The sequence below is a fragment of the Chlorocebus sabaeus genome, chromosome 14 (assembly GCF_047675955.1).
Source record: "Chlorocebus sabaeus isolate Y175 chromosome 14, mChlSab1.0.hap1, whole genome shotgun sequence".
In the NCBI taxonomy this organism is placed as follows: Eukaryota; Metazoa; Chordata; class Mammalia; order Primates; family Cercopithecidae; genus Chlorocebus; species Chlorocebus sabaeus.
The window spans coordinates 103,182,260-103,194,913 of NC_132917.1; the positions used below are offsets into that span (position 1 = coordinate 103,182,260).

Below are 12,654 nucleotides of genomic sequence, written 5' to 3' on the forward strand. Positions count from 1 at the left end.
TGTTATATTCTGAAACTGTCTTTCAATAGGAACAAAAAAACCCCAGTAACTTTAGACATTAAATGTATTTTCCTTTGTGTATCAATAAATTATTTCTTTATAAAATTGGTGTTGGAGAGGTAATTTTTCTTTTTCAAAATTAGAAAGTTAATCACAAAATAGGCTTTAGTGTTAATCTCAAAGGTCACACTTTTGGAGGTTGGTTTTACAAGAAGAAAAACAAAACCCACAGTTGAGAAATTGAGTTGAGAGTTAATATTCTTCACAGGAAATTCCTGTAAAGGAAACCAGCTTACTCACTCTTTCAACTAAACCCAACCACAAACTTTATCTCGTCAAGGAGGTTGGTCAGAGAAGAGTTTTAGATGCTTCTTCTTCAGAGCATTGCCTAGGAAAGAGGTAGTTTATTTGATTTTCCTCTGCATGACCATCCATTTCACAATGTCAATGGTCATTTACAAAATAAGGCTTTCCTTTTTCATCCAGTTATTACCCATTATTTTTGAGCTGATGCGAGTTACATGGCTACTGTGTCTTCTCCAGGTATCTCTCTGGATAGGAAGAAATATAGTAGAACCCTTTGAAAACGGATATTCTCACATATTTTCCTTCAGATACAAAAGCCGGCAGTCACTGAAATAAAGACTTGAAGTTCCTTCCTCTTTTTTTTAATGTCTTAAGAGCAGGAAATAAAGGTAAGAGAGTGGTACTTTTTTTTTTCCCCCACTAGATTTCCTAACCAGAAAATATAAGTTGGGAAAAGAGTTTAAATAATTTTAAAAATGAATTGCTAACACAATTACTTTTCAAGAACTATTTTAGAATAACAAATGTGTTATTTACTAACAGAATTTTCATCTCCAAATATATGGAGTCTTCACTAAAAAAAGAGGTGGTTATAAAATAAACCTGTTTATAGTGCTTTGAGCATTTTACAGGAAGGGCTAAGAGCAGAGAAATTCAAGATGTTTACCAAATTTGAATGCCCATTTAAACTTAACTGTGACATCTTTGATGGCAGGCACTACGGCTTCATTTTCTGTTATCCCTAGACAATGGGGTCTAAAGCCACCACGGACCATCTGAGAATCATAATGATACTAGTTGAATTAAATACTGTCACTATTACACGAGACCAAATCTCTGTCTGCAGGTGTTCTCTGTGTAAAGTGGTTTAAGTCTGCCTTTGATGGTGATATTTCTCTCCCTGGCCTCAGATCCCTGTTGACACTGCTTTCTCTAGCACTTTCCTCTCTCTTCCCCGTTTCCCACCACAAAGTTTTATGGGGAAAGTTTAGTTCATTATTTCTCCCAGAGACAGCTGAAGGTGTAGCCTTGAAAACTGAAAGGGAAATCTTCATCCTCTGACAAAAGATATGTGATTCTCCAAAAACGCATCTGGAAAATAACTGAAGAGATTCTGTAGATTCTCCCAGCGCTGTTAGACTCTCAGTTCCTTCTGTGAAGGACAGCGTATGGTGATGGGGAAATCAGAAGCTTTGAGACCCTCTATACCTAGATATGAATCCCCCTGCTAATACTTACCAGGTATGTGATTATCATTGAGAATGGGCACTGCCATTCCAAGCAATGCGAGCCTTGGTTGTCCATCTGTAATACGAGAAGGACAGTGCTCCGCTTCACTTTACAGAAAGTAAATGAGGGCCACATTATTTTATTCCCATCAGTAGAGTCTGAGGCTTGCTTTGGCTTAAGTTGTCCAGTGCTCAATAAATGGTGTCCTCTGCATTTGTGTGGCTCCTTCCGATTCAGTGGAGCATGTTAGTGACGGCAGCATGGAAGACGTCACTTAGATATTAGACGGCCTTCAAAAGGTAGATATTAACAAGCAAGCCACACAGTGTGGGCACGTTGTCCCACATAAATGAGACTTCCAGAATGGGCTTGGACTCACATCGGTCAGTTGCCCACAGTGCTGGCAACAGCTACTGTGACTCAGCACTGACCCACCTCCCCAAGCTCTATGCTTATCCCTGAGCAGGGCTTCTCAAAGATGTCTCCTGGATGAGCATGGTGGCTCTGACGCTTGTTTATAATGTAGGTTCCATTGTTCTTCTCCTTGAGAATCTGATTTAATAAGTCCTTGGGAAGCCCAAAAATCTGCATTTGTAATAAGTGTTTCATGTGATTATTTTAATCAAGATGATTTGAGAAACACTGTCCCAGAGTGAAAGCTGAAGCCTGAAATCAGCTCCAGGCAGCCGGAGGTCTGAGGCTGGTGCCTGGGTGGGTGCCTCCTAGGCAGTATCTGTCATCTCAAGGTTGGCAGAAATTCCTGAGGGCTGGAGACCACTGGGCGTCATGGTAACTAATTTGCTATAGGCTTGGACATTTGGACATAAATTGCAAGATGGAAGAGCTGGAATGATCTTAGCAATCATCTGGTCTTATGATTTACAAGTCAGGGAGCTTTTTTAAAAATTACAAATATCCTGACTTAAACATCAGAAATTCTGATTCCCTCATTCTAAGGTGGAGGAAGTACTGATACAGTCCAGACATTTTATTTTGCAGGTAAGAAAGCTGAAGTCCAGAAAGAGACTACGTGATTTAACTGGAGTCACACAGTAAGTGAATTACCATAATAGATTGCAATGTGTTTGCTCTGACGACTCTGGAAGTGTTTATCATTTCTGAAAAAGTGAGCAGAGATCGTGTTTCAGAAATCATATCTCCTGACCCTAGGAGAGTGCCAGAGGAATAATCTCTGCTCTTCAGGATCTCCCAATCTACTGGGAGGACAAGGTGTAAGGAACAACTCATCTACTGCAGACGGTTAAATCCTGAACAAGTCGTTACTGAGCTCTTGTTATTAGCTAGGCACCATTCCTGGAGAGAGGCTGCCGGACTCAGAAAGACAAACTCAGTTCCTGCTGGGATGGAACTTATATTCTAGTTGGGGAGAAGTTTTAGGAATAAGATATTTTCAGACAATAATGTGTGCTAAGACAGAAGTCCTCTGAAATGAGAAGCAAGAGAGAGGGTTGGCAAGAAGGGAGGGAGAAGCTTCTTTATCCAGGTGGTCAGGGAACGACTCTCCAAGGAAGAAATCAGAGATAAGACATGAGAGAGCCAAACGCTACAGGGTTTGTCTATGGTGCTCTGGAATCTGTGCTTCATCACATGGGTGGTGGGAGCTGGTGGCGTCTTGGCCATGGAAATGAGATGCTCAGGCTTGCTTCTTAGGAAGATGTGTCTGGTGATGGAGCTGGAGGATTGTTCTTTCAGAGACTTTGTGGGGAAGGGAAAGGCAAGTGGGAAGACCATATATACAGAGTAGTATGTGCAAACATTCTCAAATTTTATCAGTAGGAGCTATATCTCTAGATTTCCAAACCGCGAACAAGCTGGCATTTTTATTCAACGTGCGTCATTTTTTTCAGGAAAAGTTAAACATAACTCTTTCCAAATTACTCATGGAAATATACATTTTAGGTGAGCACATCAGACAAAAAAAGATTAATGAGGGGAAAATGGCATTAAAAGAACACACTACATAGAGCCTAGGGATATCGGGAGCTTAAGATGATTTGTAAGAAATGACACAATTGAAAAGGTTGTTCCACACAATTGGAAATACCCACATAAGTTAGAGGCATGTGAAGGCCGGTTTGGGTAGGACCTGCCCTTTCAAAGCTTCCTGTGTAAGTTGCACTTCGGTCACCGGTTCTGATTTCTTCATTTCCCATTTCTTGATTTACAGAAATGAAGGGGATACGCAGGGCAGAGTTCTGAATCTCAAAACACTCTACTCTAGCAATGGAATGAAATTATTGGAGTGATGACAGGAACATGGGAGAACAATGCTCTATTTGGGCTGGATGTTTCTTTGGCTTGTCTCAGGAGAGAGAATTAAAGGATTTAATATTTCAGGTAGGAATTTTCACTTTTCATATTAGCACTGTGGGTCTGTGGTCAAATGTAAAGTGATGGATAACCTGATATATCAGCAGCATGACATATTAATACACAACCTTTCCACCCTACTGCTAAAAAGGGACTGAGAGGAGAATTATTGGGGTGAACAGCTTTCAGCTGATACCAAGCATTGAGCAGGTACCCTATTACTGTAGTTGAATGTTCAGTGAGAGCAGCTGAAGAGGGATGAGCCAGGGTTCTACCGTCTTTTCCAGGAAACCAGGGCTGCTGCTGGTGATGCTGGAGTCCACTGGGAGGGAATTAGAACAGGTACTTCCTTTCCCCTACAAAATGGACAGTGAAGAAGAAAGACACACAAGGAAGCTTAATCTCTTGTTAAATCAAGTACTAGATGTAAATGTAAGCTAGAATTCCATCTTCTAATGTGTTTCCATGTTGTTCTGTTTATTATGATTTTCAGGTTGTTCCACAAAAAAACTCCTTTGGACATATTCTACAAGAAGTGAAGAGGAATTTATCTTATTTTGTGATTTACCAGAGCCACAGAAATCACATTTCTGCCACAGAAGTCGACTCTCACCAACACAAGTCCCTGAACACCTGCCCTTCACGGGTAGTAAGGACCTATCTGATGTCCAATGGTACCGACAACCTTCGAATGGAGACCCATTAGAGGACATTAGGAAAAGCTATCCTCACATAATTCAGGACAAATGCACTCTTCGTTTTTTGACCCCAGGGGTGAATAATACTGGGTCATATATTTGTAGACCCAAGATGATTAAGTACGTTCCAAATGTATTTCTATCTGAAAACATTTCCAAATCTTCTATTATCTAGACAAAATATCTACGTTCACAGGATCTTGTTAATTTCCTAGGAGCCCCTGCGATGTAGCCTGTTGTGTCAAGATGATTTTAGAAGTTAAGCCCCAGTCAAATGCATCCTGTGAGAATTCTGCATCACATAAGCAAGACCTACTTCTCGGGAGCACTGGCTCTATTTCTTGCCCCAGTCTCAGCTGCCAAAGTGATGCACAAAGTCCAGAGGTAACCTGGTACAAGGTAAGAGTGAATTCTCTAAAATTAATGTAAGAGTGTTGTTTTCACGTTATCATCTTCATGGGTTTTTTTCATGGAAAACCGTGTTTGAGAATCTGGGGTCTACAGCTTCTCAAAAACTGGTCCTATGCCACTGCAGGAGATCTGACTTTCTAAAATAATCGTGTCCCCTGGGAAGCCACAGAGCTTGATATTCTAATTATTAGAGGCATCCTTTTGATCAACACTAGAAAAACTTCTAAAATGCAAGTATACTACACATGAGGTTAGACGTAAACCTACTAACATCTGCTAATGTAGGAAGATAGGTTCACTCATTTTCACTGTCTTCAGAAAGCAACAGGCATTGCAAAGGGGAAGAGAGCATCCAACACGTAACTCTTGAAGGGTTTGTGAAAGATATGGGAGCCTGAAATACATTCCCAAAAGGACAGCTCTTGGAGGACAGTTAGGACAAATCCAAGGTGGACCTCAGTGACAGATGTCTTGCGCAGGTGAGATGATGGAAAGGAGTACAGTGCTAAGAGAAAAAGGGAACAAGAGCAAGTTTCACAATGACTTTGAGCTATGAACCACATGTACGTGAACTCCCATAACAGAAGAACTTCATATTTCCGTCGGGTTTTATAGCGTTTCCAAGTGCTACCAGATGACGAAATGCTGCCTAACCATCTCCTCCAACAGGGCCCCCTGTCAGTTGACTCTTGGGTGGTGGAATCTAGGAGTAGAATCTAAATCGCTTCCTACAATTGCAATAACTATTTGAAGTCCAATAATTTGTCTTCAAAATTATGCACAATTTTGTATTCAACCTCATAATATATGTGTTTGTTAATATAAAAATATCATTCTAAATTGCTACTGATTAAAGTCAGAAAGATGAGTTATGTTTATCTAATGGTTTAATGCATCCCAAATTTTAACAATGAGAGTCTCCTGGGGATACAGTTACCATGGTATGAGGAGACATTTCCCTACTTGATTCCTAAGACTCCATGCTAATAGGAGGACAGATGTTATCACATCCTTTACAGATATATATAGGGAGGACGAATGGCATGAGGTATGGTCTCACGTTTGTGTTTTTATATGACACTAAAAGTATGCTGGTCTCAATAAAACCCTAATTTCAGAAACATTCATTTCATAACCTCTAAAATGAGGTTAGTAGGAAGAGCCAATAGTTTTGTTCATTATTTTCACTTCTCTCTCAAGAACAAAACTTCCTTTGGTTCAAAGTATCTGTCGTCCAGGATGGCAGCTGTCTTGTCTTGGTGGGCTGTTCTCAGGCCAGTAAAGCAGTCCTGTCTCCATTATTTCAGATGAAAATGTGCTTGGCTTTTCAATGATCATACACCTGAAGTGAAAGTTATGAATTTTTACTTTTCAGGCGAGCAGAAGTTGCATAATAGTTTCCAGCTGTCTGCAAATATTGCTTTTATAAACTAAACCCTAAAACTGCATGACATTCACAAAAGGAAGCTCTGTTTCACTTCCCTGGGACTTTGACTGCAAATGTCAACAGGTGTTTAATGGTGGACAGGCAGCTATCCTAAGGATAGGTGAACAATGGCTGTTATTAAAATTGTACCTCTGATACAGATTTGAACAGGTCCTGGTTTTGTGAATTACACATACGTGCGTGTGCACTCACACACACACATGCACACACAAGCACATAGTAACCTGGAAATCACAGACCTTATGGCAGTAGTACATCACTAAAAGTGATGGCATGAGGCAGGAAAAAACACCTACTACCTTTTTCCTTCATGCTAACCCCCAAATTCTCAGGTGGTGGGTGGATCATACCTATGACCCATCTCTGAATAGATGAAGCTGACACTGGCTGAGAGAATGAAAACATGGCTTTATTGAATTCAAATGAAACTGCTGACCAGGGATATACCCACCAGATATGCAGAGTATACAACTGATATAAATCCCTGGACTTGGAGTCTCTGGAGCATTCCACAATATTTTTAATTGGCAAATTAAAAACAGGCTTGCAGACGGTTTTGAAATTTTTTTTCAACTTCTTTATTTTAAAATTATTTTTAATTAACAAATCATAATTGTATACATTTACAGGATACGACGTGATGTTTTGATATATGTATACAATGTGGAGTGATTAACTTAAGCTAATTAACACATACATCACCTTGCTTACTTATTTTTTGTGGACAGGCATTTGAAACTTACTCTCTTAGTTATTTTGAAATGTGCAATACAATATTATTGGCTATAGTTATCCTGCTATGAAATATGTCTGAAAACTTATTCCTCCTATCTATCTGAAACTTTGTACTCCTTGACCAGTATTTCCCTATTCACCCTCTTCTCCCCACCAACCAAGCCCCCACTAATCGTCATTCTACTCTCTACTTCTATGAGTTCAACTTTTTAAAGTTCTATATATGAGTGAGATATTGCAGTTTTTCTCTTTCTGTGCCTGGCTTATTTCACTTAGCATAGTTTTCCAAGTTTATTCGTGCTTGTCCCACATGATAGAATTTCCTTTTGTAAAGGCTGAATAGTATTTCATTGTGTACGTGTACCACATTTTCTTTGTTCATTCCTCTGTTGATGGACACTGAGGTTGATTCCATATCTTGGCTATTGTGAAGAGTGCTGCAGTAAGCACAGGAGCGTAGTTAACCCTTTGCTGTATTGATTTCAATCTCTTTGGATATGTACCCAAAAGTGGGATTGCTGAATCATATGGTAGTTCTATTTTTAGTTTTTATTAATGAGTCTTCATAGAGTTTCTCATAATGGCTGTACTAATTTACATTTGTACCAACAGTGTGACAGATTTTTTTTTTTTTTTTTTTTTTTGATAAAAGCCACTCTAACAAGCGTGAGGTCATATGTCGTTGGGGTTTCAATTTGTATTTCTCTGATTATTAGTGATACTCAGCATTTTTTCATATAGTTGTTGGTCATTTGCATCCTTTCTTTTGAGAACTACCTTTTCAGATCTCTTGCCTATTTTTAAAATGGGCTATTTGTTTCCTTGCTAATGCAGTGTTTGATTTCCTTATATATTCTTGATATTAACTCCTTATCAGATATATGGCTTGTAAATATTTTCCCCATTTGGTGGGTTGTCTCTTTACTCCATTGATTGTTTCCTTTGCTACACGGAAGCTTTTTTGTTTTATGCTATATCATTTGTCTATTTTTGTTTTTGTTGCCTGTGCTTTCAAGTTCATATTCAAAAAAATATTTGCCCATAACGATGCTGTAGAGCTTTCCGCCTATGTTTTCTTTTAGAAGTTTTACAACTTTAGGTCTTATATTTAATTCTTTAATCCATTTTGAATTGATGGATCATATGTGCTATGAGATACAATTTCATTCTTCTCCCTGTAGACAATCAGTTTTCCTAACATCATTTATTGGAGAGATAATCCTTTCCCCGTTGTGTGTTCTTGGCATGGTGTTGTTTTCTTTTGTTGTTGTTGTTTTTTTGTTTGTTTGTTTGTTTTTTTAAATATATTGACTGCGAATGTGTAGGTGTCTTTCTGGGCTATCATATTCCATTTGTTGATGTGTCTGTTTTTATGCCAGTACCATGCTGTTTTGATTTAAATGACTTTGCAATATATTTTGGAATCAGGGAGTGTGAAACATCTAGCTTTGTTCTTTTTGCTCAAGATTGTTTTGGTATTTGGGGTCTTTTGTAGTTCCATATGAATTTAGGGATAGTTTTTTGTATTTCTGTAAAAAATAACAAAGGGGTTGGTTTTGAATGCGTAGATCACTTTGAGTAGTAAGGACATTTTCTCAATATTAATTCTTCTGATCTATGGACACAGGATACCTTTATATTTATTTGTGTTTTCTTCCATTCCTTTTGTTAGTTTTTTAAATCATTTTCAGTATATAGGTCCTTTACCTTCTTGGTTAAATTTATATCCAACTATTTTACTATTTTGGTTCCTATGGTAAGTGGGCTTGTTTACTTAATTTCCTTTTCTGCAGACAGTTCATTATCAGTACAGGGAAACACTACTGATTTTTATAATTGATTTTATATCCTGTGATTTTAATGAATTCATTTATCACTTCTAACAGTTTTTTGGTGGAGTCTTTAGAGTTTTCTACAGATGAAATCGTGCCATCAACAAATAAAGACAATTTTACTTGTTTTTCTACTAAAATGCTTTTTATTTCTTTCTCTTGCCTAATTGCTCTGGCTAGGACTTCCAGTACTATGATGAAAAGAGGTGGTAAGAATACACATTCTTGTTTTGTTAATCCGATCTTAGAGGAAAAGATTTCAACTTTTCACAATTGAGTATGACATTAGCTATGGGTTTGTCATATATGGCCTTTGTTGTATTGAGGTACATTCCCTCTATGCTTAATTGGTTGAGAGTTTTTACATGAAGGGTGTTAAATTTTGCCAAATGATTTTTCTGCATCTATTGAGATATGGTTTTTATCTTTCATTTTATTAATGTAGTCTATCATATTTATTGAAATGTGTGTACTGAATTGCATCCCAGGGATAAATCCCACTTGATCATGGTGAATGATTCTTTTAATGTATAGTTGAATTTGGGGATGAATATTTTGTTGTGGATTTTTGCATCTGTATTTTTCAGGGATACTGACCTGTAATTTTCTTGTAATGCCCTTTTCTGGCTTTGGTATCAGTGTGATGCTTGCTTCATAAAATTAGCTTGAAGTTTTATTACTGATTCAGACTCCTTATTCATTATTGGTCTGTTTAGATTTTCTATTTCTTTATGATCTTGGTAGGTTGTATGTGTCTAGGAATATAGCTGTTTCTTTTAAGTTATTCATTTTATTGGCATATAATTGTTCATAGTAGCTTCTTATAATCCTTTGTATTTTTGTGATATTGATTGTAATGTCTCCTCTTTCATTTTTGATTTTATCTATTTGAGTTTTCTCTTTTTTCTTAGTCTAGCTAAGAGTTTGTTGATTTTGTTTTTAGTTTTTTCAATAAACCAACTCTTAGTTTCATTCATTTTTCCTATTGTTTTTCTAATCTCTATTTCATTTATTTCTGCTTTTATCTTTGTTATTTCCTTTCTTCTGCAAACTTTGGACTTAATTTATTACCCTTTTTCTAACATCTTTTGGTGTATCATTAGATTTTTTATTTGAAATCTTTCCTGTGTTTTGATACAGACATTCATTGCTATAAATTTCCCTCAGGACTGCTTTTGCTGCATCCCACATGTTTTAGTACATTGTGTTTTGACTTTTGTTTGTCTCAAGTTATTTTTTAACTTACTTTTTATTTCTTCTTTATCCCATTGGTTGTTTAGGCGCATTTTGTTTCATTTCTGCATATGTGCATATTTTCCAAGATATTTTCTGTTTTTAGATTTCTACCTTTATGCCTTTGTAACCCAAAAAGACACTTGATATGATTTCAATTTTCTTAAAGTTGTTAAGACTTATCTTGTAGCTGAACATATCCTTCCTGGAAAATGTTCTATGTGTACTTGAGAAGGATGTGTATTCTGCTGCTGTTGGATAGAATGTTCTGTATATGTCTGTCAGGTCCATTTGGTCAAAAGCATAATTCAAGGCCAATTTTTGAAGTTTATTTTCTGCTTAAATGAGTTGTCCATGGTTGAAATTAAGGTATTGAGTTTCTTACTATTATTGTATTGCAGTCTTTCTCTTTCTTCATTTAATAATTGCCTTACATATTTAAGTGCTCTAATATTGGGTGCCTATGTAGCTACAATTGTTATACCCTCTTAGTGAATGGACTCTTCATCATTATACAATGATCTTTCTTGTCTCTTTTTATAGTTTTTGACTGAAAGTCTATTTTGTCTGATATAAGTAGAGCTATCCCTGCTCTCTGTTGGTTTTCATTTGTATGGAATATCTTTGTTCATCCTTTCCCTTCTAGTCTATATGTGTCCTTATTAGTAAATCTCTTGAGGGCAGCATATAACTGAATTTTTAAAAACCCATTTAACCTTTAAATGTCTTTTGATTGGAGACATATTGTAAATGGTTTGATTAATCCATTTGCATTCAAGGTAATTATTGGTAGATAAGCACATGCTGTTGCCATTTTGTAACTTACTTTCTGTGTGTTTTGTAGGTTTTTTTGTTACTTTTTTCTCTGTTGGTATCTTCCTTTGTGTTTTGATGGCTTTCTTTGGTGCTATGCTTTGAATCTTTTATATTTATGTTTTGTGCAACCACTACACGTTTTTGTTTTGTGGTTACTACGAGGCTTCCATAAAACACTTGTAACAGGCTATTTAAGCTAATAACAACTTAACTTTATATACCAAAACTACACTTCCATTTCCTCTCCCCTACCTTTTATGGTTTTGATGTCAAATTTTACATTTGTTGTAGTTTCTATTTGTTAATGATTTATTACAGCTAGGGTTGTTTTTATTAGTTTTGTCTATTAACTTTCATAGTAATGATAAATGGCTTTATATACCACCCTTACATTATTAGAGAATTATGAATATGACTATGTATTACCTACTACCATTGAATTTTTTACTTTCATATTTTTTGTTATTAATTAGCAGGCATTCATTTCAGTTTAAATAATTCCCTTTAACAATTCTTAAAAGTAGACCACGTGGGGATGAACTCCCTTAGCTTTTGTTTGTCTGGGAAAGTTTTAATTTCCCTCTCATTTCTGAAGGACAGCTTTGCTTGGTTGGCAGTTTCTTTGGGTTTTTTTCCTTCAGCACTGAATATATCATCCCACTCTCTCCTGGCTGATAGAGTTTCTGCCGAGAAATCCACTGATAGCAATATTGAGACTTTCTTGAACATGGTAAGTTTCTCATCTCTTGCTACTTTCAGTATTCTTTCTTTGTCTTTGAATTTTTGACAATTTGATTATAATGTATCTTGGTAAACCCCTTTTGGGTTGAATCTGATTGGCAACATCTGAGTGTCCTATGCATGAATATTGTCTTTCCCTAGATTTGGGAAATTTTCAGCCAGTATTCCCTTAAATACGCTTTCTGACTTCTTTTTTCTTCCATCTTCTAAACTTCCTATTATGTGAATCTGAGTTCTCTTGAAGGTGTTCCATAACTATAAGTCTTTTTCATTCTTTTTCTTTTTGCCCCTCTGACTAGATAATTTCAAATGTCATCTTTGATATCACTGATGCTTTCTTCTGCTTAATCAAATCTGCTGTTGATATTATAGTTCAGGTATTATATTCTTTATCTGTAGGATTTCTTTATTTTTCAAATAACCACACTTCAAGGAGAAGGATTTCTATTTAAAAAAATTTTTTTTCTGTTTCTCTATTAAACTTTTCATTTTGTTTGGGAATTGTTTTCAACACTTATTTTATTTTTTATACATATTTTCTTGTGGTTTCCTAAACTACTTTAAGAGGATTATTCTGAAGTTTTTTCAGTCATTTCTTAGATCTTTACTTCCGATTTCATTATGAGAGCTTTATTAGTTTCTTTTAGTGGTGTCATATTTCCTTGGTTTTTCATAATCATTGGTCCTTGCATTGGTGCCTATGCAGTTGAGGAAACAGCCACCTCTTTTGGTGTCTGTAGACGATCTTTGGTGGTAGCAGACCTTCACTCTTTAGTCTAGTCTGGGATTCCAGGTGGGCTAGTTGGTAGCAATCCCAGATAAGCAGACTTTGGTGTTGAGTTTTCTAGGTAGGCTTGGCTGTTTTCTGTGCACT

The 12,654-nt window shown here is 36.6% G+C and overlaps 1 protein-coding gene across 1 annotated transcript in view; it reads left to right on the plus strand.

The window, feature by feature from the left end:
* The first annotated feature begins 322 nt into the window (after positions 1-322).
* IL18RAP (interleukin 18 receptor accessory protein) overlaps positions 323-12,654 on the plus strand; it is a 32,644-nt gene continuing 20,312 nt past the window's right edge. The window contains exons 1-6 of the mRNA XM_073023297.1: positions 323-399; positions 544-695; positions 2,536-2,588; positions 3,725-3,894; positions 4,361-4,685; positions 4,781-4,964. Coding sequence (XP_072879398.1) covers positions 3,825-3,894; positions 4,361-4,685; positions 4,781-4,964 — 579 coding nt within the window. The 5' untranslated portion in view covers positions 323-399; positions 544-695; positions 2,536-2,588; positions 3,725-3,824. The remainder of the gene's footprint in view (positions 400-543; positions 696-2,535; positions 2,589-3,724; positions 3,895-4,360; positions 4,686-4,780; positions 4,965-12,654) is intronic.